The sequence below is a fragment of the Accipiter gentilis genome, chromosome 28 (genome assembly GCF_929443795.1).
Source record: "Accipiter gentilis chromosome 28, bAccGen1.1, whole genome shotgun sequence".
Taxonomy (NCBI): Eukaryota; Metazoa; Chordata; class Aves; order Accipitriformes; family Accipitridae; genus Astur; species Astur gentilis.
The window spans coordinates 2,331,626-2,358,975 of record NC_064907.1 but is presented as its reverse complement, the minus strand read 5'-3'; the positions used below and the strand labels follow the sequence as shown (position 1 = coordinate 2,358,975).

Sequence of the window (27,350 nt, the reverse complement as noted above, 5' to 3'; positions counted from 1 at the left end):
ACATGAGCCAAGACTATAGCCAAAAGTGGCAGGCCTGTCCATCCTTCCTTCTCATTCTCCATCATGTGCCGGCAGTAGCATAGGAGCATACATGTAGCCATACAGTGAGCTGGATCACAGAACCCTCTCCTTGTCTTCTGCTATTTTCTTTTTCCCTCCTCCCTCTTTTCTCTGGAAAGCAGGGATTATTTAAGTCAACATGTGGGAAAATGACTCACTGATGATCTTGTTCAAATGAACTTATGAATGCATTTTATTTGGGTATACAAAGATCTTCCTTCAAAATCCCACACAAATAACCCAGAACTTTTGAAAAGGTAAAGCCCCACAACAAATATGAGGATAAAACATTGCACATGGTTTCAAACTGCACTCAAGTCTGAACAGGATGAGTTACTAAGCACATGCTGAACAGAAACATTCTAGAGGAAGTATTATTGAACACAACGACATGTGAGGAGATCCGGGGATGACTGGAAACAGATATATAAATAAAAATATTTAATAAAAATTATAGATAATAAAAACTAATTGTAAGAAAATACAAGTTATGCTGCTCAGGTCACTATTCATTCACTAGTATACGGCTGCAAGTTTTTATACAATTAGATTTTTAAGGCCTGAGGTAATAATACTTCTTCTAATACCATCTGTATGCTTTCTAACAGAGCTCCACAGAAGAACATTTTCTCCTAATGCCTTACTCAGCATCATCTTTGACCTGTTTCAACAAATCATTCCTCTTTCTCTCCATACCACTCCAAATAATTCCCTTCCCTTCCCTTTCTGTCTACATTCTTTAAACTTTACTCCTTATTAGCTGTTAAGACTATCTGCCTTCAAAATAAGGAGTACAAGTCTCTTTTCTTACATGCACGCATAATTCAAACAAGAGTTTTACAACTGCATCTGACAGAAGCTTGGATGAAGTTCTGCTTTTAATCCATCTATATAATATAACACTTTTGACTATTCCACATTCACAGGAGTCTACAAAAACTCCAGTGAGGTAAAAATCAGGGCTTCTTCACTCTCATGTAAAACTTACCCATTAATCACTGGAGACAAGGGTGTCTTAACTAAGTTCCCTTGTTGGGGCAAAATGAAATTGAGCTCACCAGCCTTCTGGTTATTACTATACACGACATCTAACAATTCAGACTTTTGCAGGTGGTAATTGTTTCAAAAATACTCCTGTCTTTCTTATAAGGCAGCAGTATTTCTTTAGAAGAGTTTTTTCCATAATCAGTTCAATGCTTTTAGTACAACCAGTATAATGCTTTTACTACAAACAGGTGTCTAGTTACTGACCCCAACAATGAGTGTTTTGTATTTAAAAAACTAGAACAAACACACAAATATTACAGAGTATATGTTCTGCACATCAACAAGGACAGTGGACACAATCTGGCTGCTGTGAAAGCATTCTCTTACGAATTACAAAAATAGTGGTAAGTTCAGCTCACTGACAGCTTTCCAGCAGGGTGGTGGGCAAAGATGTACTTCTCTCACTGTTATGTGTTTATATGGAGCTGAGAGAGAGCATGACATAAAAGTTTCTGCTTAATATGACTGCCATTTCCATTCACACACTAAAATTTTAAGTAGCTGTTCACCCAAAGTCAGACTTCAGAACCAACTGAATTTTATGTTCACACTGGAAAACACCAGCCCTGCTGCAGAGCAGAATTATCAGTCTAAACAGGATTTTAAATGCCTCACTGTGACTCTAAACACATCAGCATTTTTTGTGTGTTTTTCTTCTCAGGAATCTCTGCAATGCTTGCTTGTGGAAACTCTATAGATTTTTCTTTTTAGCTTCCACATGCAGATTTGTATACCCACTCAAACAAACTGATATGTATGTGGCTGGAACAGTTAAGCTTAACTATATGGTGCATTTAGTCTGTTTGAACAAAGTCAGTCTACTTTTTAGTTTCCCTCTTTAGTGAGAAAATAATTTAGAAGATAAATCTAAAGATAAAGACAAACCAAAAGGGCAAAAGTGAAATCAGGAAACAGATGACTCAATCTACAGATATTCCAATGGTGACCACAAAATTACATTTTTGCTCTCAAACTAAGTTTTGTAGAAACATATAAAATAAGCACAGGTTTTGCACAAACAAATATAAAATTCATCAGAAATGTGGGCTGTAATTTTATCTACAGAAAAAGTGGTTTAGTTTGTATTATAAAAGATCAGCATTAATGTAGAAATGTCACCACTCTATAGTAACCAACCTTTTCATTTACTACAATTTCACATATGAAAGATTCTTTTCCTTTTAAAAAGCTACAAGTCAAGAACCTGACACAAGGCTGTGAATGCACATTATCTAGAAGCACTTAGTTTGGGTTGTTTTGCTCACTAAAGAGTTTCTATAATGCACTGTTGAAAATTCTAGTTATTTTGACAAGCGGTATCTGTCTCCGAAGTAAACACATCACACAAAGCATTCAGGAAGTATGGTAAATGTATCACAATTAGTTTGTTTTTCTCAGCTATATATCATTCACATTCCTATAACATAATCTTACCCAAGGATCACAGGAATTTAGTGCACTTTTAAATCTGTTCATACATCCATTTTGTAAAGACTGCACTCCAATTATTTCAGTGCTGGCTGACCAAAGGAAGAGAGCAATAGCTGTAAGTATGCTTACTTCATCAAGAATAGGCTTAGAGGCTTCTGAAAAACAAAAACAAACACGCTGTTAGCTTACTCCAAAAAGGGTTTAGAATTTATTTAGTAAAAGGCAGTGAACACAGACAAACTCAGGGAAGAAATAAACGTACTTGAAATTATTTGCAACTGCATACAAATATGCATCTACTTATTACAGAATCACTTTATCATTATTGACTGTGACTGACAAAAAGCTGAGCAACTCTATTCTAATACTTGTTTTAATAAAGTAAGTCAAACTTTCTGAAGCTTAAATATCAAGGAAAAAACATCACCCGCACTTTCTCTGACCAAGTCATATTGTTTGTTTTCAATATGTAAACAAAAGAGGAAAAATATTTTTTTAGATCCTTTCCCCATTAAAAATATACCTCACTTTTTTTTTTGTCCCCTTCAGCTGATACAGCAGAGTAAGAAACTGATATCCAGCATGGCAACAACTTTTACTTAATATGAGGTTTCACATAACAGACTAGCTGATCTGACAGCTACCTGTCACCAATAAGAACAGTCCTACTTTAACCTTTCCTGCTTTTCAAATAGTCTGTATTTGCCATGGTCATGCTCTTTTTCCTTGAACAAGCTCTGTCTTCATGGATCTCATTCATGAATTTACAACAGGAAAAGAAGAATTATATTTATATATAGTTATTATAATACATATACTGTTCTTCTGGTTTTGTTGTCCAGATTGGTTCTGCTCTCCCTTGAGAGGCACAAAACCCCAGCAGATACATAGGCAGCAAAAACAGCGTAACTGCCCTTTACAGGTGTCAGCTAGTTCACTCTATTGGCTTAGCCATGGTGTGAAACCTCACTTCAAAAAAATTACTCCAAGCATTTTAAGTGACAAATTTAAGAAAAAAATATATTCATATTTGTTTAAATTTTATGGAATTATAAGACTTGAAATTGCTTGCAGTAGACCTTGCTTAGAATCTTGTGTGTATGATGTGTCCCACTCCACAGAAGACTGGAAAACATACACTCTTGCAAAGAACCAGGAAAGATTTCTGAAGACTGCAAAAAAGCCCAAAGCCAGTAATGTTTCTGGAGAGAGGGACTGGGAAATCTTTACAGTAACAAAAGGCTGAAAGACAAGAGCTGATGTGACAAATCAAATTAGAAGTTTGACTTGGTTAACTCAAATCTACTGATCCTTCCCCTTCAGACATTTTCAGGATCATTTGCAATTACCTACTTGCTCCCTATCTCTCACATGAGTAACTCCATTCAAGCCTCTCTTCAGTCTCTATAAATGGTTCCTTGGGGATGTAATGGGATGTTTTTGGCTGAACTACCATTATGCAAATGACAAATCTTTGTGTCTCTCTTTTGCTAACTACACAGCTGAGACCATACATCATCTTTGCTTTTTGATGGGCAAGGCAAAGTACAAATGTGAACCAAGACAAGTAGTCTGCAGTTCTCTAAAGAGACACGGTAGACGTCCTGCTGGTGGGTAACAGATTTTTTTGGCAGCAGTGGGATTTTTTCTCTCCACTGAAAGGTTGTAACGGTACTGTGAATATCCTACTCCAGTATGAACCTTGCCACAATTATCCCTTACTGTTTTCACAGTCATTCACTTTAACAGTCACTGTCATAAAGACCATATGAATCATTTCAGTGGACACTTAAAAGACACAGATTGCCATTTTTCTTGAGGTTTAATTCAAGGTGTTGAGTCCACGTACAGTACTGAACAACTAGCTTCAGTAAAGAGATCAGTTCCCCTACAAACAGTTTTGGCAACTAAAATCTCCTTTCCTTTAAGCTAGCAGGTATTCTGTGGAAAGAGGAAAGGAGGGGTGGAAATGATAGTTTGCTCAGGCCTTGCCAACATGTCTAGAGTTGCCAGTAGTCAGAGAAATTGAGGCACAGTATGGGAAGTGAAATGAATGCAGCTTGGAACTCCTTTAGATTTTACTTGTGAGACATTCAGCAGATGTCAGAAAGACCTATCAATATCAGAAGGTAGATTTCCAAGTTCCAGAAACAAGCCACTAGCTGAAACTATGAAGACTAGTAAGGTCAGCCTGAGGAAAAGAGCTAGAAATAATAGAGCATGAAATAATCGCATCATAATGGGATTCAAAATGGAAGAGGAAAGTCTGAAGTAGTACAGAAAAATATCCTAGAGAATGGAGGTGAGAGATGCTGGGCTGCAAGATGAGTTGCAAGGCAAAATTTCTAACAGGAAGTTATCATCAATATTGGCAAAGAAAACAGACCAACAAGGACAAATCTGGGATGGGAACTCCTGAGATGTAACTGTATTTTCTTAAAGCCAATGCTGTGCTTGTCTTCAACACAATCTATTAAGTAACTCTAATTAGTTATGCTCTGTGCACTCAAGTCTTTCTCCCATTTCAATTTTACAAGCAAATCATCACCACCTTTAATCTCCAACCTTCAGACACAAAGCCTATTAAATTATAGGCAGATACAATACTTGCCTTTTTGTTACAGCAAAACCCAGTTCACTTTAATTTAACTCTTCTGCACTGGGAAACCACTTACCAGGTTGAGAGTATTCCAAGATAGATGCCAGGGTGCTGCGGATAAGACCTGTCCACTGTTTTTGAGTTTCATCAGTCTTGACTGTTGGAAGGGTAACAATAGTTTTTATCCCTTGAAGGGCTGCACTGACTGGAGGTGGGACCTGATTATCTGCTGATTTTACTGCTGTTTCTTTCAATACTCTTGTAATAAGAAATAGGATAGTGGGTAAGATTGTCATACATCCTAAAAAAAAGACAAAGTAGAATTTCTGAAGTTAATTCCAACAAGTGTGGTAGGTAACCTCTTTAGCTTTCCCAGTATGGATATATATGGCTAGGAGACAAAGGAGACACCAAGATAAATTGCAACTCAGGTAACAAGTGATGCATGCCATTCAATATTTTATCATCAAATTCATTCATCAGTACTACTGAAGTGTATCGTAACACAAGTCATACAAGCCAACACTTGAAAAGTTCCTGTCAATTCAAGAATGATGATTCAGCTATGAAGTTTTGCCCTACATGGCATGTATCATATTGAACACCTCCAGATTGTTAAATATCTTAAAACAGGATCTGCATATTGCTAGGGTCCTATAAAGTAAACAACAACAATAAGAAATCTGGAAACAGGTATCCAAACCAAGTCATGGCACTTTCCAAAGAAGCTGGTGTGTGGTGTAAGCCCCAGAAGCAAAGTAAGGAGGTTATCTGGGTGTCTCACATCCTGGGCAAAAGCTGTAGCCATCTGGCTACTCTACAAAGGAGACAAAACTATCCTCCTCCTACTGCACTGCTTTTCTGAAGAAATCAACACCTATATATGTTTTGTGCAGCAAGCCCTACAGATGCAAGTTAGGCATACTCAAGAAAAAATATTTGTCAGGTAACACATAACCTGACTTTAGACACATGGGAACTTTATTAGGAGTTTCAATAACACATGTAGACCTTAACACCCTGTAGGACTAAAAGAAGGGTGCTATTGGGTTTAGGCATGTGATATCAATCTACAGCTCACTTCAGACTGTCAAGACTCTTTCCGTATCTCTTCTATGCCTCATGTTCCCACATCTGTGCAAACACAAATCCCGCCATTTCCTTACTTCTGAGAATGCTGTGAGGATGAATACACTAAATAGAATAATTATGACTGGAAGGCACTGCTGGAGGTCATCTAGTCCTACCCCCTTTTTCAAAGCAGCAGTTCCTCTAGATCAGATTGCCCAGGATCTTGTCCAATGGAGTCTGCAAGATGCTCATGTTTTAAAGAAAGAGGAGGAAATATAAAAAACCCTCTCAATCACAGAAAGTGACGAATTCTCTTTGTTCAGTTTCCGTTACATGCAATGGCTCAATTAACACAAACATTTGTGCATGTACTCTTCCCCCTCTCTCTACAGCTTATCAGCTGGCTACATCTTCTGGATGAGGAAAAAAAACAACTCTAGCAGTCCCTGTAAACTAACAATAGTTTCTGAGATACTTTTGCTGGCCACTTTTCAATTGCTGGGAGTCATGCCTTCACTCCAGTCAACACAGTAGTAGTACTGTTACTCTTTTTGCACACCCTCTCCCCACTCTGCTGCCCTCCTCCCTCTCCACCCCACCCCACCCCAAAAACAGGGAGAAAAGAACAAGAACCAGGAATCAAAACCAGTGCAGGACTCCAGATCAGCTCAAAATCTACTATTTTTTAAAGAACTGTAAGACACAGATTTTCTGTTTGAAGACTTTATCTAAGTATGTTATTTAGCATGCATCTCATTAAGGGATCAGCCTGCATCTCATTAAAGGACCAACCTCCAAAACATCTATATCAGTGTGTGAAACTTCCCAGAGATCCATGAGACAACTCTTAAGCAATTTGTTCTCTGAAAAGCAAAACTCAAAGTGCACAGCTTCCCATGCAATTGTGTCCTTTACCCCTGAATTCCACTCACTGCAATTACCCTAGTTTACACATATCCTTTGTGACAGTCTCCCTGGGCAGAAGAAAGCTCCATTTAGTTTGGAGTCACATTTGGGATGACTGACAGCCAACGGCTGCAAAACCAAGAGTACCACAGCTGAATTGTGCTGTTTTTTCCTCAGTAGGATTCTCTTTTCATCCAGATGCTGCTTTTCATGAGCGTCTCAGGAAATTAATTATCTCCAAGATGCCTATGCTCTTTTACAATATGATTAAAATTGGCCAAAAGGTTTCAAAATCATGAAAAAAGGAACAGAAAAAAACCAACAATAAAATCATGGTGATAATATAGCTCATTTCCTCAGCAAACTTGCAGCACACATGCAAATTTAAAATCATAATTTCCTTTACATTGCTTGCTGGAAAAACCTTTTAGAATCTAAACATACTTTTCAATAGATGACCCTTAATATATCCCATAAAAATATATTTACAGTTTGGTTTTAGCATCATATGATCACTACGCTTCCCCTACACTAACCACTTACATGTATTTTATTACAATAACTTACCTGCTGGGGAACACAGAGAAGGCAGGTCAGACAGTATAGTAACAGTGGCAGCCACAAGACGAGCACTTTCCTCAGAAAGGTGGGATTTGGCAGCAATGTGACTTGGAGAATCTGACACTTTTGAACTCAGATGGGGCATGTGCCGTACTAGGATAAACATGAGCAATTCCATGGCTGCAAAGACTAGAGATTTTCCAGGCACAAGACCACCACTCTCACCCCCTTCTCCTAAAGCAAGATGATTTTCTTTTTCCTCAATATCATCTTCATCTGAAAAAAGGAAAGAAACATCTGAGGAGACAGTTAAGAAAGCTCCCCTACCAAAGACTGCATGAAACACTCAAAAAAACCCCCAACTTAAAAATCAAGAAGAACAAGTTCTTTCACAGTAAGATATGACAAACATGGCTCATGTCAAACTAAATGTTTTAGCTAGAATTACTTAAAAGGGGTTTAAAATGCTTTAGAAGTACTGTGAGTATAACGACACTTAGTAAAAATCCAACCAGAGCTAGAAAAAAAGGTAGTAATACATACACAAAATAAAAATGCTGTAATTATTTTGCTTCTTTTAAAACTGATTGTAAAATTAACAGCAATGACTATGAAATAAATAGGCATAACAATATTTTTTAATTTAATGGCTATCAATTAAATGTTCCACGCTGACAAAAAACTTATTTCAGCCTAAACTGATTATGAAATAAGAGAACAGAAAAGCATTGTAGGATTCTATGTCTGAGTTCATGATTTCAGTGCATTCAGTTCAAAAAGTCTCTCTTTTGAATGGGAGCTTGGCCAGCTGCAGTCTTTCCTTCTCTCATTAAACAGCAACAGAGATTCAGTAAGTCAAAGCTGGCCTGAACTACCCCTATGGAGCTCCTATGAATTTAAATGATTGCTAGTGTTATCACATTGACTGATTTGAAAAATGCAACTTACTAGGCCTACAGTAAACAAGTCCATTAATTCATATGAAGGAACAGAGCTTGCATTTTTAGCTGTGCTGGTTCCTCAAGTTCCAGCAAAATCCTCTCTCTGTTTTTATGTGGAAAACGGGCAAAAGCTAACAGGTTGGTTTTTTTCTCAGCAGTATATTGTGCCAGACTAAGATGGTAGTTTTCCTTAGTAAGAGAATATTCTTTGAGTTTTACTTTACTTCTTTCAAGATAAAAAAAAAAAACAACATGGGAGACTTAACCTAACCAGACATCAATGAACTATTTGCCAGGTTGCCATTTGGAAACTAATTTACCTGGTAAAGATGGAAACAGTACATCCAATGCAAGATTTTTGAAGAAATGGTAAAGGGATGATTGAAAAGGAAGATGCTCTGTTAAAAGGAAGAGGTTACTGAAAGTACCTCAGAAAGTAGCTTTCAGACTGATGCTGATACCGTTATCAAGGATATTCTTACATAAAGTAGAAATAACCTAACAGAATATACTGATGAAAAGCCTAAGCAAAACAGCATGCTGCAACCAGCTGTCAGTTAGACTTGAATCACCGAACTCCATTCAAGCACAACAGTCCAACCAGTTATTCTCCTACTTTTCAGTCCACATATCTCCAATTTGACAACGATACTATGGGGTACTGGGTCAAACGATCAGGCATTATTTGTCCTTGGTAAGTCTGTGCTCACTTTTCAAATCGCATTCTTCAACTTCACGTACTCAGAAGTCCTTTCCAAGGGAATTTACTCCAAAATCTTTCAAACACACACAGTAGGCTTACTGGCACATAGTATCACAAAACCTGCCTCATGTCTTTACTTATTGGAAATCAGACATAGCATCTACTTTTTGCCATTGATTGGAAAGCTTCCTTGAGCACCACAGCTTTTCAAAGATGACTGCAACAGCATGTCATCAGCCAGCTCCCTCAGATGCATCCCATCCAGTCCCAGGGTATGTCCAGCTTTTACCTAAGCAGTCCCTAACCTGATGTTCATCTACTGTAGGTAGCAATTCTCTCCCCTAAACTTACTCACTAGACACAGAGACACAGGAGGACTAAGCAAAGAAGATAACAGTGCCCCAGTTTTTCCCCGAGCGTGTTTTGTCATTAGATCACCCAACCCATTCAGCAGCAGGTCCAAATTTCCTTGGTCTTTTTGCTGCCAACTTATCTACGAAAGCCCCTCTTGTCACATTTGACTTTCATCACCAGTCTCGGCTCCAGCCAAGTTGTGGCTTTCCTAATTCCACTCCTCCATATCTGAGCAGAAATATTCAGTAGTCTTCCTGGGCAGTTTGCCCCCACTTCCACCATCCATACACTTCCTTGTCATACTTGAGCTCGGTCAGAAGTTCCTGCTCAGCCAAGTCAGCCTCCTGCCATGCCTGTTTGGCATCCTGAACTTTTGGATGAGCTATTTTTTGTCACTGAAGAAGAACCATCTCTTTCCTTTGCCCTTCTGGGAAGCTGACGACAAGATCTCATCTGCAAGCTCCTTGCACAAGCCCAAGTCTGTTAAGTCAGGCCAAAGCTTTTGCTCTGCTGCTTGTTTTCTTCATTCCCCTCAGGATCAAGAACTCCACTACCTCATGGCTGCTACAGCCACAGCTATCATTAACCTTCATAACCATTTCTTCTGTATTAGTGAGGAGCAGATCCACTGAGCACCTTCCTTATTTGGACTGTCCAGCATCCAGACTGAAAAAACCTGTGCCTCATACGCTTCTGAAAGCTTCAGATTGTTAGCATCCTGCAGTGTTGCCCTTCCAGCGCGTCTGGATGGTGAAAGTCTCCCATGAGACTCCCACAGCTCATGACTGGAAGGCTTCTTCCAGTTGGTTTAATATGGCTTCACCCACCTCCTCTTCTCGATTAGGCAGTCTGTGGCAAACAAGAAGAGAGTTCCTGACTGCTACCAGCCTTCACTTCCCCTTAGGGGTATCAGTTCTGACCTGTCAAAGAGGGACGGGTTGCCCAGATACCTACCCTGACAGCTTGTTCCTCTTCACCTCTTGCCAGATCTCTATAGTGTTCTCCAACTGGATGTCTGGAGATAAAGCCTTTTGTTGCTGCAAGTCACAACCTTGCAGCCTCCACCTTTGTGCAAGTCTCATCCTCCAGGTCTGTATTCCAGCATAGCCTATGGCTGTCCCTCCTTGTGACACATGGGGCTTGGGCTTCTGCACCTGCAGGATCTCTGGGAAGAACACGTCATTCTTCCATTTGCCTTTCCTGACACTACACAGTCTGCTCACCTTCACATGCATTTCCTTCGGATCTCACAGGTGAGACCAATGTCACTTCCAGCCCTCGCTGCACAGACAAGTACCTGGAGGACAGTCACATCAGGGCTTTCATCCGAATTTCAAGCCAGGTTATTAGACCTCTGATGCACCAGAGGTGATTGTTCCTCAGGCAGCAGACTGTGTCTTGCTGTATGTCACTGCCATCATTACGCTGACTCTAGCAGTCTTGTACAGTCTCAAGCAGCACTTCTAGGCTGGGTGAGCATGCCTTTCCACACCAACAGCCTTGCTCCTGTTTGCACACCCTGTTCCCAGAGCTCCTGGATGCTGACACACCTTGAACGTCAGTGAAGTAAGAACCCAGACACAAGTCTGCTCCACTTCCTGGCAAGTTCTCCCAGGCAGGCAACTTTTGACACTGGTTCCAGTATCAGCTCACTCACCTCATGAATTCCAGTTGGGCCAGGGATACACGACAAGAGCCTACATTGGGGGCTGAACCATTAAACTTCAGAAAAAAGGTAACTGAAGTACTAATGAGGCAGTCAATAGAGAAAAATTAATGAAACTGAGCAAGGTATTAGTAAGATCTTAAGTAGTGTGCTGGGTATAATTTTCATCATTTATATTTGAGAAAAATCAGTGAAAACCATAACATGAAAAGAATAACCACTAGAATGATCAGAGGAAGAAAAACTATATCTTAGAAGAGTTAAGAAATCAGCAAGTAAGATTATGAATACATCAGAAGTATATGTGGAATACACAGCATTTTCCTCCTCAGTATAACCATACTCTAATGTATTTGAGTTCTTTTCCCGATAGGAAAACCTGTTGCTTAATTTACTCTGCAAAGCAAGCTGTGTTTTCAAAATCTTACTTAGGGTGTTCCTTTTTTCCTGCAAATAATCTTGAGCTGCTCTTACTATCTGCTGGACAACTCCTGTAACCAGTAGCTGCACTGAAGGAGGATCCCAGGTCAGGAGGAGTCGGTGAAGCACACTCAAGAGTTCAACACCAAGGAGCTACAGTAAAACAAAACACATATAACAAAATTAGTTAGGACTTCACAATTCCTAATTGTTATATCGCTTGCTTATGATGAGGAAATACTTTTCTCACACAAAAATAATTACAGCTTTTGTAATCATCACAGATGAAAGACCAACACCTAGAAAAAGCTGATTGTTACAACATGCTCATATAGTACCTGATCCTCTGCAATATGGATCCTGGCACAAGGGGAATCCAATAAAGTATGAAGTGCTTGTAAACAAGATGTAACATGCTCAACAGGCTCTTCAGGTCGTGGGGAACACAGAAACTGTATACTAACACCTGAAAAGAGCAATAATTAAAAAGAATGTTCACATCATCATAAAATCAAGTTTTCTTTTTTAAAATTTATTTGTAAGTATAGCAGATTCTTAACAACTTTAGAAACATACATGTTTTTCTCAATTCTTCTTCCTTTAAAGGAAAAGAGAGTTTATATATTAGAAACAGAGTTGTATTCGCTTTCTCTTCCACATCATGTCTTCCCCAAAATTTGGCAGGAAAAATATTAAACAGTGACAGCAAGCAACTTACGATTACTGAATGGAAATCCACACTTTGTTCTAAAGATCTGTAAATCAGAATTCTGAATCCTTCAATTGTAAACTGAGTTTTATTTAAATCTTAAATTTGAAGATAACTGAGATGAAGTTAAGCCTCAGAAATCATCCAATATTCGTATTATACATATGGCACTTAATTCTGGTTTTAAATATCTATATATCTCAGCAAACTGTTGACATTCCTCAGAATAAGCAATCACATCCACCTCTTAAAGCTGTTAGATAACAACAAAGTGAAACAGTGAGTGCTACTCTCAGATGAAAAACTGATGCAAAAGCTACTCCATGTGACCTGACAAATATCCATCTCTACTGAACTGGGTTTTTATGAGGGTGTATATTTCAATTAACCTTACAGCTTTTGTGTCTTTGAAGCATAATATTTTGTATCATCTGAATTATATTACAGTGTAGAACAGTTCCTACTCATTTTATTCAATTACATAAATAAACTAGATATACAACTTGTCTATAAAAATCACAATAATCACACCGACAAATGATCTGTCAAAGCTATGAAGAACACAGAAGGCAGAGAGATATGGAGAGGAGGAGTCAGAGGTACTTTGAAACATTACTGTCCAGACATGTGATGCATTTTAAACTTCCCAGATTTCAAGTCAAAGTATCTTTTCTTATTCCCATAGCATAATGTGCTGCTACTGAACTCTAAACTTATAACTCTTACCCAAAATTAAGTGCATTCGGTCTTTGTTTATCTCCGGCAAAGATTTAGCAGCAGGTGGAGTTCCAGGTGTATGGTTTAACATAATGGCTGTAGCACATTTCTGTGAATTGGGCATTGCTGCAGCAGTCTCTTCTGTTGACTCTGAAGCATTAAATCCTGTGCTGTTTAGCCAAAGCGCTACTGCATGTAGTATGGGAGCCCAGGAGTTTCGGTAATGCAGTCTAGCTGTATCAATTGTTTCTGGAGTGTAAAATGCTCCCCCTGTTAAATTAGCAAAGCAAGGTAAATTCTGAAATTCTCTGCAAAAAATAGACAAAAAGCACATATTCTGTACATGTTTGATAATGTACATATTCAGATGTAGTCCTTGTTAGTGACAGTGCATTCCAATTTTCCTTGTGAAGGAGCAACATTAGTACCTCTCATAAGACAGTGCAATGGCCACAGTGGAACAGTAAGCAGAGAGCAAGAAAGGTAGGCAAGGTCATCAGGTCTGGCAGCATTTTTCATATAGAAGATGCATTCTTAACTCAGTAAAATATTATAAGACAGTATCTGCTCTGATCTCAAGGGCTAATCTCAAGATGTTTTTCTTACAGTAAACATATCTTTGCATTTGATATCAAAGTATTAGAGGTCTAGAAGTATTCTTAATTCTACAAAGACATGTTTTTTATCATCTCTCTGATTCAGATAAATAATATCTTCATTGCAGATTGAAGGAAAAAAGCACACGCAAACTTCAAACATACATTCTTATTACACATAGGCAGAAATTTATCACTTGCATAAAAAACATGTCTGCCAAATAATTTACAGAATTTTGAAGTCTCAACTAAGGGTTTCTTTCTGGTTTTCACAACACCACAAAAAGAAATTCCAGTGCTTACCATCTGGTGGAAGCTGGGTAGCAAATTCAGCTGGTAAAGTTAAAAGAGCATAATCTTTCAGTGCAGCTAACCAGAGACGGCTAAGTGCAGGCAGTTCAGGTTGTACAAGTGTTATCAAACTGTCTGGTGGCAACTCATCTACAGTACCAAAATCATCCTCATCCTCCTCTGTGCTCTTTAAAACACGCTTTGGTTTGGTCTCCGCTTCTTTCTTAATTTTCATGGCAACAATGTACACCTAGAGGAAAACCAGATACAAAAGTACATGCTGTGAGATCCTAAAAGGGAAAAAAAGCAGTCTTTCCCATGTGAAAGTAACAGATTCCATACACAGATGACTCACTGGAAAATGACTGGGAAAAAGAGTATTGCAATACACTTATGTTTTATTTAAATATTTTTTCTTTTATTTCTACCAGTATATAACACTCAGGGGCATAAATGGCACTTTCCTAAAACAATCTGACTACACACTTTTTTCTAAAAAACGTCAATTACTGCTGCTCTACACAGACATATTGATTTGAATAACTGATTTAATTAGATCAATGCATGCTTATTGCAAAGGTTTCTTCAACCTACATTAAGAACTCCTACATAAATTAGAGTAATTGTCACTTTTTTGGGAGCAGATTACATGTCAAAGACATAAAAATGGCTTTAAATGTGCTACATGAATACAAGAACATTTATAGGTTTGTCTTTGATAGATGCTATGAAAGAATAAAAGGATTTTCAAAAACACAGATAAATATGGGAATAAGCAGAAATATCAGAAAAATATAGTAAAAATAAGCATTTTTAGAAAAGAAATAGAAGTAAGTGTCTTCACACAACAGATGCTCCATATCGAAGCTGAAAATTATAGTATGGGGTGATAACATTACACAGCTGAAATGTTAATACTTTCCTTTGTAATTTCAAAAGTAACTTCCAAGAAAATTTAATGAAAAGAAAAACCAAACCTTTAAGTACTACGCTAACAGAAACCAAAATACCATTTGTGTAATTATATGTAGAGCTCTACAGCATGCAAGTAACATTTTGGTAAGCAAGGCAATGTAAGTAGTGCTAAATGTTCTATAAATAGTTGGAAGATTTCTCACATTCCAGCCATTCCCCAACAATATCTACATTAAGCCTGTAATTTATTACAAACACTTTGATAAACTCCTAGTTAATTAACTCCAATATTTTCTCGGAATATATATTAATGTTGTTTGTGTTTTGGTTTTTTAAGTTTAAGAGCAAAGATGGAAGGAAAATCAAAATCCGAGAGGGTATGAGTGTATACTTTAATACAGAAAGATGCAGTAAAACAAAGAAAAATCAAGCCTCACTGTAAAAATGGATTGACAGAATGGCAGAAAAAGGAACAGAGAAAGATAAAGATATGAAAGCCTCACAGTAGTGGAATTGCAACAGGTAAGAAGGAGGGCAGGTGCAAGGCTCACTGGCTGAACAGCCAGTGAGATGTAAGGATGCTATTAGACTGCAAAATCTTTTCAAACTTTTAAAGATTTAATGGTCAATGTTTACCTCAGCCCATGCTTTCAGAACTGCAAGTTTTTCCATAGTAGTTGCACTCTCTCGGTAAAGCTGGCTAGAAGATCCCTTTCCTGCTTGCACTTTATCCAGGGAAGAGACAAGAAGATTGTGAACTCGGCGGAGATCATTCAGGTCACTTACAACGCCACTTCCTATCCAAGCACTACATACCTAGACAACAAAGTTTAGAGTCATTCTAAACTAGCAAAAAACCCAACAACCTTATAAATGAAAAAAACTCCAGCCCTCTAAGAAAACAGAACCCAAAACAACCACCACAAAAAACTTAGCAGCTCTTTTCCTGCTTAATATAAAAATTCCAAGGTTGTTCTTATTTTCTCCCTAGCCCTGATAACAGAATTACTTAGGTGAATGGTTACAAAGGCCGTATTTGCAAAGTATATTAAAATGGACCTTAGTAGACACATGGAAAATATTTAAAATAGTTTTTTAATCCTCCATAAATAAGTAATAATTTTTTTTATTCTGTTCCCAAATGTCTGGTCAAATCATTCAGGTAATGGGGTCATTGCATTTACTGTGAAGAATATATTGGACAGCAATCAATAAAAGTACACCTTTAAAAACCCACACCTCTCAAATTATGTACCAAGGCTCTATACTAAGGAGAAGCTTTCAAGATAGTTAATGTCAAGAAAACACCTAGAAATGAGTGAAATAAAAATCTTTAAGCAACTGGACTCTGATCTGGAACCAACAGTTCTAAATGTAGAACAATCAATTGGAGACATGGTGGACAGACAGTTGGGTGTCTCCCCACTTTTCATTTGAATTAAATGGACCCAAAAAGGTACTTAAAATACAAACATCATACAGATCAGCTATTCCTGTCTAGTGCTATACATTGGCATTCATCCTCTGAAACACAATCATGCCCAGACATAACTCAGGCTATAAAAGAATTCTGGTGCAGCTGCTTTTCTACAAATAGGGATGAATTCTTTCAGAAGAGCTGCTTTGATTCTGGTGGCGATTCTGCCAGGATAGGGAACAGAAGCAAAAAAAACCCCACAGAACTCAAGCGGTTCAGGTTTTAAAAACTCTTTTTTTTCATGGCATTTTTGTCCTATCTCCAATTTATTTATTTTGCTTTTAGAGAACCAGTTCCATGAAAAACTGGGGAAATGCCTCTCATGATCTGGAACGAAGAATATATTTAAAGTAAACACAAACAAAAAAAGCAACCGAAGGTGCACAGGACAAGGCTGCTGAAAATCTGTCACAAATCCGTAATTCATTCACAGTAGGACTAAGACCAGCTTCACTCCTGCTGCTGGGCAAATCAACAGCTGTTTCAGTAATGACATAAAACTATAACAACATCAAACTCATTCAGTGCAGCTCATCTCTGTCCATGTAACTTCTAGAGAGAGTTAAATATCCAAACCTCATCTCTAACCATTTGGTCCTGTAAGTGCACACATCCACTTTGAAACTGGTTGAATAAGGAAGATTTTGACAAGTTATAAGGAATGTTACATGTTTTCACACAAAATGCCTCTTCATCCAGCTTTAAATGCACAGAGACAGTCTATGAGGTAAAATGTGCATATTCTTTCCTATGTATAGATACCAAATTATGCCATATTTGATCTATCCTTACAAGTTTTGCTGGAAATCAGGAGTATAAAACACCACCACAAAAATCACAGTCCTGCTGGACCAAGATTTACTAAACAAAACTCACATACACAAAGTTACAGTTTTAAAACTGAGGTTTGCATAGCTAATTAAACTGCTGATTTAAACTACAGTAGTAATTTAGCTGTGTAAACCACATACCAGATACTACTACAGCTATGTTGCTGATAGCTGTTTTAAACTACAGTAGCACAAGATCACACACAAGAAAAAACACACACACACACACACCATCTTGCACTGAATTTTCACTGAGAGGTTGTTACTATGACTGTAATAAGAATGCTCAGATATTTTAAAATCTAAAATAGAGTATTAATCAGAATGGAAGTTTAGTGTTTAAAGGTAAGTTATCAGTAATCTGAATATTTGGTCAGACTGAAAGGCATCTCAATAAATATATTACTATTGGTCTCATTAAGCAAAGGGTTTTTTTCTTTTTTTTTTTTTTTCCTTTTAGCAACAAATGCAGAATTGACATAATTACTGACATAATTAGTTTCAGAAAGACTAAGTATTTCATGACATAGCTCCCTAAAAGGATTTCTGCACTTCTGAGGAACAAAATATGTTACTAGGAGACTAAAAGATGTTGCAAGAACATCACGGCTTAGGTTTACAAAATTTTCCAGCCATTTGCTACTACTTCTCTTCTGCACCCTTCTTCCAAAGAGAAGGAAAATCAGTTTGTCTACTATCTGAACATTTTCCTCTGTACCTGGCAGGCCTTTGCAGTTATATCAGATGGTGTATCTTGGGAAAAAGCTGGCCTCAGAGCAGCTCCAACCTGTTGACAGGAAGAAAAATTAAAAAATCAACTAAAACAACAGTGACACAACATTCTTCATCTCACCTGTTTAAGGCTCAGTCACATATACAGAACAAGCAAGACAAGATTGCCAATTTTGGCACTATAGTTACACCCCAAACTTATCCTTGCTGTCTAGCAGACATTTGCAATAGTATTCTTTAAACAACAACAAAGTCCTAAACCAGTTTTTTCCTGCTTGCCCATTGTGTTTTTAAGCCTCAACTACCTTCGTCAAATATGTGGTATTATCTTCCTTCTGTTAATGGATATTCTTTTATTCATTAAAGTATTACAGGTGCAATTTACACTAAGGCTCAAGAAACCAATGACTTTGATATCCAAAAGGAATAATGATGTGAAATCAAATGTTTATGGTTGGATTTGCATCAAGTTCCCAAAATGACAAATACTAACAAAAAAACCTTTCAGGCAGTTGTTATAAGGCAGCATTTTTTCTGAAACAAAATGAATGGAGTTAAGAGACAAAAGCAATGGTTACAGCACCACAGAAGGAAAAAGAAAAACGCAGGAAGTGAAAAGGATGAAAACCTGCCTTTAAAAAGTATTTGCAGAGACCTTGAAGACACAGTGAAGACAAAAGAGGTGAAAGAGTTAAGCTATGCAACAAAATAAAGCAATAATACCCCAAAATAAATCTTCAACTGCCCACACTTCCCATTCCTGTACTTTTGTTGCTTTCATTTAAACAGAAGTATATTCATTAATTACCAAGAAAACAGATTTATTAGATTCAGTCTGGAACTGAATCAGCATTATTTTCCAATTCCTAATTCCAAAAATGAAATGCAACTCTTGCCAAAATTAAATGTAACTTGTAATATTTGGCTGTCAAGAATCAATAGCTACTGAATTTTTACTTAAGTCAGCTACTAAATTACAATAAATAGGAAGAGATACAAAAATAATTTTTGAAGAGGTAAATAAAAGTGCCTCTTCAGTACATTTTCACATACAAAAATCTCTTCACATGTATTCTGAAGTTATAAAATGTTCTCAAAGTTAAAACTGGCATATTGGCATAAACACACAATTTCCTGAACTTATAAAAGAGGTCTCACATTAGCCTGATACTGCTCCAGTATCACATGGCCTGGAAACTCTGGCTCAGGAACCAATGCAAATTTCTTGATAATGTCTTCAAGAGCTTGAAGACCCGCCATTCGTAACTGGTTGCTGTGATCAGTTGCAGCCATGAATGCCATTCGAATAAGGTCAGAGAGATGGAGTACTAAGAAGTCATCTTAGAATAAAACAGAAAGAACTATTTAGTGACTTAACAGATAGCAAACATGATGGATATTTGTAACATTTTCCTCATTGACATGTACAAATTTTACCTAGTCTTTTTCAAAGGTCCACATTTAGGGTATGGAGGAAGGCAGGAAAGAATGTAACCTATTTTTCTTTCTTTTTTTTTCCCACCCCTTAAAGTGATACAAGGGCTTCTATTCCTCAGACAACCTTAAAAATTAAGCACAAATTGGAAACAAAATTAAATATATGATATACAGAAGTTGCATTGAATAGAGTATGTAAATGTGGCTGAATAGCTTAGAAGAGAACATTTAGTAAAGCTAATTTTAGTAATTCCCCCCCCCCCCCAAACCTACAGAAAATCTTCAAGTCAATTCCTGTTTGAGTCCTATGCTTAGAGTGACCCCTGCTGATACAGGAAAACCTTGTCAAGTTTACCGAAAAACTGACTGCCTCTAGCTCTGCTCCCAAAAGCCACATCCAAGGCTGTAAATGAGCAGCAGACAACATGCAGAAAAGAACAATAATTAACTCAATAACAATTCTGAAAGGATTCTTCTTCTCTATTTATTCATTTTATTTCTTTCCTTACTCTCAATATAAAATTACCAGATGTTGTACAACTAATATGAAAATAAATTATTTAAAAACATAATATCCAGGGTGACTAACAAAACTCACAAATTATGAAAGCTCTACATATATTCAAGTCTCAACGCAAAAAAGAAGTTTATTTTGTAGCTGAAACTTTTTGAAGGCATGTCAGTAAAGACAGACTGGAAATTACTTTAGAACTATGAAGTGGTAAATTCTGCACTTACTTTTTCAGACCGTCACAGCTGTTAGTAAAATTTAAATATTTTGGAAGTTGAAGTTGGGGGGGTAGAAGTTTGCTGAGTTTTCCTTTTTACAATGATACCAAACACATCAAGTTCACTTTAAATAAATTCAGAGGTGTAAATTCTCAGGATTATTATATGTAATCCTCTGCAGCATCCTATAAGCAGCAGTTATTTTATGATATTCTCTATAACACAAGGCCATCTCAAAATAAACTTTCTCAAAACTCTTCCCTCTTAGTCTTCAAACAGTGACCTCAGCCTCAAATCAAGTCAGAAACAAGATCTCACAAAACCAATGCACAGTGCAGGAACCAGACTGCATCAAAGCAACACAAGGAAAGACTTGATAAATCTCTATATCGTAACAGACACCCTCAACAACACAGACACTAAAATCCATTAATCCCATGCATTCTAGGATGCTCATGATATTCATCCTACAGGCACAGAGTCCTCATGAGCACTACATGGGTGAAAGCAAACAATCACTATGCACCATAAACAATACAAATGGAGAACTCAAGAACAGAAACCTCCCAACATCTGTTAACGTTTTTTCACAAAACAACTACCTCATCTCTAACCTCTCAATTTTGATCCTCTAACTCATAAAAGTACCTTCAAAACATGAGCTTTAAAACTAACATTCATCACTCTCGTGGATACTGAAAGAATGAACTTTATAAAGCAGCTGTGTCCATGTCTTATTATAACTCCCTCCCACACCCCTCTCTCCGCAACCAATGCCACATCAATAATTATCCAGCCTTATCTCTTTCTTTTTTCCTAGCATCCCTTCAGTCTGGAGATGCTAAAATAATCCCTGAAGTCTAATTCATTGCTATCATTATGTTAAACTCAGAAACTGTTCCCAGCTCACCCTTAGCTAGAAGATACTGCTTCTATTTCAGAGTGGAGAAAAGGGTTGCAAATCTAAGGGTTTTTTTTCCCCAAGCAGATCAGTCTGTCAGAATTTGTATTCTCCAGCAAACCTCATTCTTTGTGTTCATAGTATGGCAACTACAGTCGTTAGACAACTACAGTTTTATTGACTTTTGCTGGCCATTTCCTTTGTTTTTAACCATTCAAGTGAAAGGGTAACTGCTTATATTTTTTTCTTGGTTGTGTAATCTTAAGCTGTAAAAAGGTGTCAAAAATAAAATAAAAAATTAAAAACAAAACAAAAAAATGCACATTCTGTAATTACTTTTTGGGTTTTTAAGTCTGTCTGAACGAGCCAGTGCCAGATCAAAGTGCGCCTTGTTCGCATTCTCACACAGCATGATAACTCGGCACAGACAGTCTGCTGCAAACACACGAGTTGCCCAGCGAGGTGCTACAGAAGGCTTGGATTTATCCTCTTCGCCCAAGGTGGTAAACATTGTATCGTCATCCATCTCATCCTTCTTCTCAGATTCTTCATCCTTCCCTCCTCCCAAGGGAGCAGCAGTGCTCATGTCTATAAGAGTGAACAATAAAAAAAAAAAAAAAAAAAAAAAAATCCCACTTTTGCAATCCATAGAAGACAGCTAAGGACATATTCAAGCCTTTCCTTATACTCTGATTCAAAACAAACTGATACTTCTGTTGAAACAACATTTGAAAAATGTTGAAAGGCATAGAAATATCAGTAAACAAAATGTTTTTCACCTCTAATCTGGGCTATATTGCCCTTTATTTAGCTTAAATTATATGAAATAAATTCCTGTACCGTTAATTCTCCACAGACACCAACTACAGCTGAATCCCATATCTAAACGTCTCAGCTGTGAAAATTAATCTATTAAATTGCCAATAAACAGGGTAAGGAGATTACCAGGCTCAGAACCAAAGAAAGCTTGGCTTTTAACTATTCAGCTCCTGTTTCAAGTAAAAGCTAGAGTGCATGTTAAACAAACAAAACTAAGAAGTTCCATGCCATGGACAGATACACAACCAAGTAGGCAGTTTATAGCACCCACAAATGTGCTTAACATTCAAAAAATTCTTTTCTCTAGGTGTGGCTGTGAGACTTTATTTCAGAAAATAAGATTACCTCAGGGATCACATTAAAAAAACCACAAAATCCAAACAGGGACAAAACCCAGCTCATCAAACATGCATATACTTCTACTATTCAGAAATGAGAACATAAAATCTCAATGAGGAGATCTAAATTACCAAAATGCCAAGATACTGACAAAAATTACTCTGGCAATAATTAGAGGAAAATGAGAAGAAGTTATTGCAAGGGTAACCTAACCCACCCCAACTAAGGCATGCTTCTTAGAAAGTCTAAATTTAAGCAGATGAAGAGCCAAGACATTCAATAAAGAAAGAAAGAGGCTATGGCAAATCAAACATGGATGACGTCAATTGACAAGAAGAGTGTTTTCAGAAGGCATCCAGGACCTTATGTGCTTAAAAAGCAAACCAGATTTTGTTCATATGCCAGTTAATTGGATCAAAGGAGTTCAACATGAAGTTGCTGGCTTAAAATACAGCTGAGAGAAACTTATTTAAATATGGATCTCTCAGTTTATTTCACCTACTAATAAATAAATAAGAAATTGGACAACCATTTTAAAAACTTTAAAACTCATCCCATATGAAATAAGAAAAGGACATGCCAACTTCAAACTCCGAAACGAGGTCTTTCTCACTGGGCAGATATATGGTAACTACGTTGCATGAAGAAACATTGGTAGCATTACTCATCAGTAGACATAAAGCTGGCAACATTTAGAAAGAGCTTCAGGATGAACTCACAGTATGCCAATAAACAAGTATAAATGCTAGGGAAATGAGCAGAATCTGCATCACAACCATCCTACAAGCTGAAAAACAGGAATAAGGTCTCTAAGGACAAGATCTGTGCAAACAAGTCCACAAAGCGGAACAACAAGCAAAAGTTTCATCACCATGGTAACCCATCATCACATCAGTAACTCACAAAACCTCATAAAAGAAAGGTCAGAGTGTGTACAGCACCCCTCTTTCTGTATGGTCCTGATGTATAAAAGGCTAAAAAGAATATGAGTGCTTTCACTAAGATACTAAAATGTCAGAGTAATAATCACACTGCTTCTCTGCTGGAAATCCTACTTCAAGGCAGCTAACTTTCTAATCTTAAAAGCAATATTCTAAAACTTAACATCGATGATTTCTTCTTTCTAAGGAAGTTTTAATGCACTATAATCAAAGTTCTATATATAATATAAGCTACATCTTAACTAGGATAAAAGACTAGCTCCAAACAAATATTGCCAGAAGATGCTAATCTAAGGACATACTGTCATTTATATGAACACTATAGAACACTTACCACTGGAAGCTGCAAGGACATCCTTACAAAGCATTAGCCAGTGAGAAAGGTTTTCTACTGCCAGTGATGAAAGCATATGTCCCAGAGTATCGTGGATATCTGAGCACAACTTCCGATCAGTCTCCCGATCCAACATTCCAAAAAGGACACCTTCGAGGCCTGTCTCTGTTATATTAACCCCCTGATGCCGGGAATGAGCATCTCGTCGAGAACCAGCTCCTGGTGTGAAAGGATTAATATCTGCAAAGCGATAATGAGAAATCTTTTCTGAAATCGCTAACTCAGTTTTAGAATTTGGAATAACAGACTAGAATTGGACATTGTGTATTTGTGTATGTACAGTTCAGGCAATGATACACCAAGATGTTACCGAATTTCTTCTGAATTAACAACAGAAAGATTTTAATACAGCAATTAATGTAATTTATTTTCTGCAAGGCAAGTAACACCTCCTAGTATTACTTCAAAAACAAACAAACAAACAAAAAAACCAACCCCAAACCAAACCTCTCTCTCTTCAAGGTACATACCCCATGAATTTGTAAAAACCCCTAATAGTAATGGACTCTAAAAAATCTCCAGAGACAGACTTAACTCGTGTGATTTAATACGAATAAGATCACGATTCTGTGTTTTTATGAAGACTGTGCTGATCAACACTGTTGAGACTCCCGTTTTCAGAATAAAATGATACATGTAAAAATTGAACCAACCAGCAAAGTCCACAGGCTTTGCAGACGTGCTGCTAACAGAATATAACACAACCAGGTATCTCAATCAAAGAGCATACAATTAAGTTAATTTTCAAAAGAGCAAGACCTAAAGTACCAGAAAAACTGGAAAATATTTCCACTGCAGATACACTGTGCTCCCTATCTGACTGCCAGTCTTAATGGGGCAGAGAATTTTAAGTCCGAACTTTACAAAAAGCTAAATTACAAGTGAAATTCAAGAGGTAAGCAGGGGTATGGACAGAAGTTATTGGAGCTGGAAGGGACAGTTTTAGGGTTTTTTTTCTATTGTTGGGGGGGGGGGGGGGGGGGGGGGGGTTCTCCCCCTCTCTGAAAGCAAACCACATATAAACACACATATGTGTGCTCAACTGTTACAAAAAGGCTACATGAAAGAAATACTTACTGATGCCACTGTTTTCTTTGTCTCCAGCATTTTTTGCCAAGCTCATGGCATATTCGCATACTTCTGCTGCTTCCCTCTGAGCAAGCTGTCGTAAACACGCAACTGCAGCCCGGCGAAGCAGCAAGTGGGAACTGCACAAATGAACCTAAAAATCAGAACCATTACAGGTGAGTGAACTGCTGCACCCCCACATCAATAGATCAGTGCTGCTAAGGATGAAGAGCATTCTACTTTTCAATTATATGTCCATGTGTGAGCTGCTGGGTACCAAGCTCTTTACAAGATCTTGAAAGTTCAGAAGCAAGCACTTTTTATAATGTAAGAATATGAAAACAGACCGAGCTGACAGCTGTTATCTGGTTAAAGAGATAAGAGCTTAAATATTGCAACTATTGTGCCAGTGTGATTTAGACTAATTATACTTTCCAATCTGTTACACTCTTCAGTACTACTCAACCTCATATTCTGCTATAGCTGTAAATCACATACTTTTAAACAAAAAGCCATCATCAGATGCACCACACGACAGCTATCATAAAAACTTCTATTTCAAACTTGTAACAGAGTTTATAGTGCAAGTTTTTATAAGTGCCTCTCAGTAAGACAGCTTTAGATTTCTTTGCTAACGAACACTGGCTTCTAATTCCTTTTGAATCACCTCAAGTACAAGCAAATATTTTTCTTATAGAAGAATTGTGCATGGTCCCTATTTTCCTGAGAAGTAGCTGCACAGAGAACTGTATGTTTTTCCACAGTGGAAGAGAAGACTGCTCTTTAAGGAACTCTGATTCTTTATTTACCCTGGGGAATTTGTTTTTAATAAACCAAATACACATTTGCTTTCTTGGTATTAGGTTATTATGTGGATGGAAATTGCTTTCCTAAATGAAAGTGTTGTATAGTTTATAAAGCACTTTAACAGTAGATCTTTGTTCCATATATGAATATACAAGATTTTAGTCCTGAAAAAAACCCCAGACTTTAAAGAACTTCTAAATACCACTGTGAGGTTGTTTTAATGGAACTAAACCACATAACATTTGGGGGATTTAATTAATGGAAAGAGTATTCCCCATTTTAAGTTACAAAGCAAACAACTAGTGGTTATGAAGGCAATGCAGGAAGAAGAAATGAAACTACACTGTGGAACTGGGTTGTTTGATTTTGATACCTGGCATTAATTCACTAATTCCATTCAAAAGTGAGTTAGAAAGCAATGAAGAGTTTGCTAATGGGGTAGATAAGGCAGACCTTGCCTACAAATCTGTGTATTTGCAGTATAAAAAAATACACAAGACAATTCAGAGGAAAACTTATCAAACTAAGTATGACTTGGAAATAAGGAATATGAAAAAAAGAGAAGGAAAATAGCTTTTGTTTAGCAGGGGACCATAAAGGAACAGGAAAGAGACAGCAGAAAACCCTGGGAAAAGTTTTTGAAATAGCACTAGTCATTCCTGTATGAACTTTATTGTCTGTAATATTAACCACTGGTACTTACAGAGTAAATGGCTATAGGGATTGTTTGTCATGTTGTACGTTGTATTCATACAAAAGGGTCTACCTACTTTTGGGTACGTTGCACCCCTTTCATGCACAATTTTGTGAAAGGACAAGCGACAGATTCTGGGAACACGCTGCAGTCTCAGGAGTGCTCCACCAGGGGTGAGGAGCAAGGGTCAGTGTGGAGGGGGAAGCATGTAACAATGAGAGGATGCCCTAGGGAAAGTCTGGATTGCAGATTAAGAAAAAGGTCCAGTGTTGACATAAGTAGGATTGTACTCCTTCAGGTAACAGAGAACCACCAGTTCCACAAAGAACGACACAAAGAACTTTGCAAAACATGCAACAGACATTAGGGAGAAGCTTTTCAAATTTCTCAGTATCAAACTGCTGAACCCTCTAAAAAATAATTTTAAAAATAGTAATAATAGAACCCCACCCACCCACCCACAGACAACACCTTTCCTCTTAGTCATATTTGGTATGTTTTGGGTTCCAGCCTCTGCCTCACTTCCAGGCTTAAGCCAGGACTTGCTGACAGAACACTAATGGAGGGAGAAAGCAACGCTAACAGCAGCAGCACAAGAATTTGAATGTCAGCATCTACTATGCTGACAGTGGCAAAATAAATCCAGAATCTCCTACCTTCCCCAACTCACTTCCTTCTGTGCATGCAATTAGTTGGAGGACACAGAGTATTTCAGCATCTTTTTACTCAGTCATATTATATATAAATGCTTGCTCTCTTATGCTCTCTGGGGTGAAAGAGAATCAGACCCTATGACTTCAATTTGGGCAGCATTCCAAAAAGATCTAAAATGGCTTGGGGACAGACATCCTTTTATTGCGCTCCAGTGTTTTTGCAAATGTGACTTGCTTATTACACATGGGGTATCCTTGCTAAGTACTTCTCCTGTTCTCTGCTAAGCATGTACATAAAACTTTGAGGAACAAAAGGGATGCATTTTGTACTCACACAAAGACTGGGAACCAGACTGGACAGGTTGACATGCCGTGGTGCAAACATATGAAGCTGCTGAAGGCAGGATATGGCAGCTGCCTGAACAAGCGAGTCTGAATGGTCTTGTGTGATTGCACATCCCACCAAACAGGAAGAACGGATTGTTGAAATTGTAGCTCCATTACCTAATGAGGTAATAAGATACCCTTAACACAGCAAAATC

General features: G+C 37.6%; 1 protein-coding gene across 3 annotated transcripts in view; it reads right to left on the bottom strand.

The window, feature by feature from the left end:
* Window positions 1-27,350, bottom strand: part of HEATR5B (HEAT repeat containing 5B) — a 62,654-nt gene that overhangs the window by 5,073 nt on the left and 30,231 nt on the right. For 2 of the 3 annotated variants that reach the window (XM_049830754.1, XM_049830753.1), the window contains exons 21-34: window positions 27,143-27,312; window positions 24,664-24,808; window positions 23,527-23,766; window positions 21,430-21,681; window positions 19,185-19,366; window positions 18,013-18,081; window positions 15,624-15,803; window positions 14,085-14,322; window positions 13,195-13,455; window positions 12,098-12,225; window positions 11,768-11,912; window positions 7,682-7,951; window positions 5,214-5,438; window positions 2,542-2,693 (exon numbers count right to left, since the gene is read on the bottom strand). In XM_049830754.1, coding sequence (XP_049686711.1) covers window positions 2,542-2,693; window positions 5,214-5,438; window positions 7,682-7,951; window positions 11,768-11,912; window positions 12,098-12,225; window positions 13,195-13,455; window positions 14,085-14,322; window positions 15,624-15,803; window positions 18,013-18,081; window positions 19,185-19,366; window positions 21,430-21,681; window positions 23,527-23,766; window positions 24,664-24,808; window positions 27,143-27,312 — 2,657 coding nt within the window. Of the gene's footprint in view, window positions 1-2,541; window positions 2,694-5,213; window positions 5,439-7,681; window positions 7,952-11,767; window positions 11,913-12,097; window positions 12,226-13,194; window positions 13,456-14,084; window positions 14,323-15,623; window positions 15,804-18,012; window positions 18,082-19,184; window positions 19,367-21,429; window positions 21,682-23,526; window positions 23,767-24,663; window positions 24,809-27,142; window positions 27,313-27,350 lie in introns of those variants that run through there. The other variant, XM_049830755.1, reaches the window with a different exon arrangement.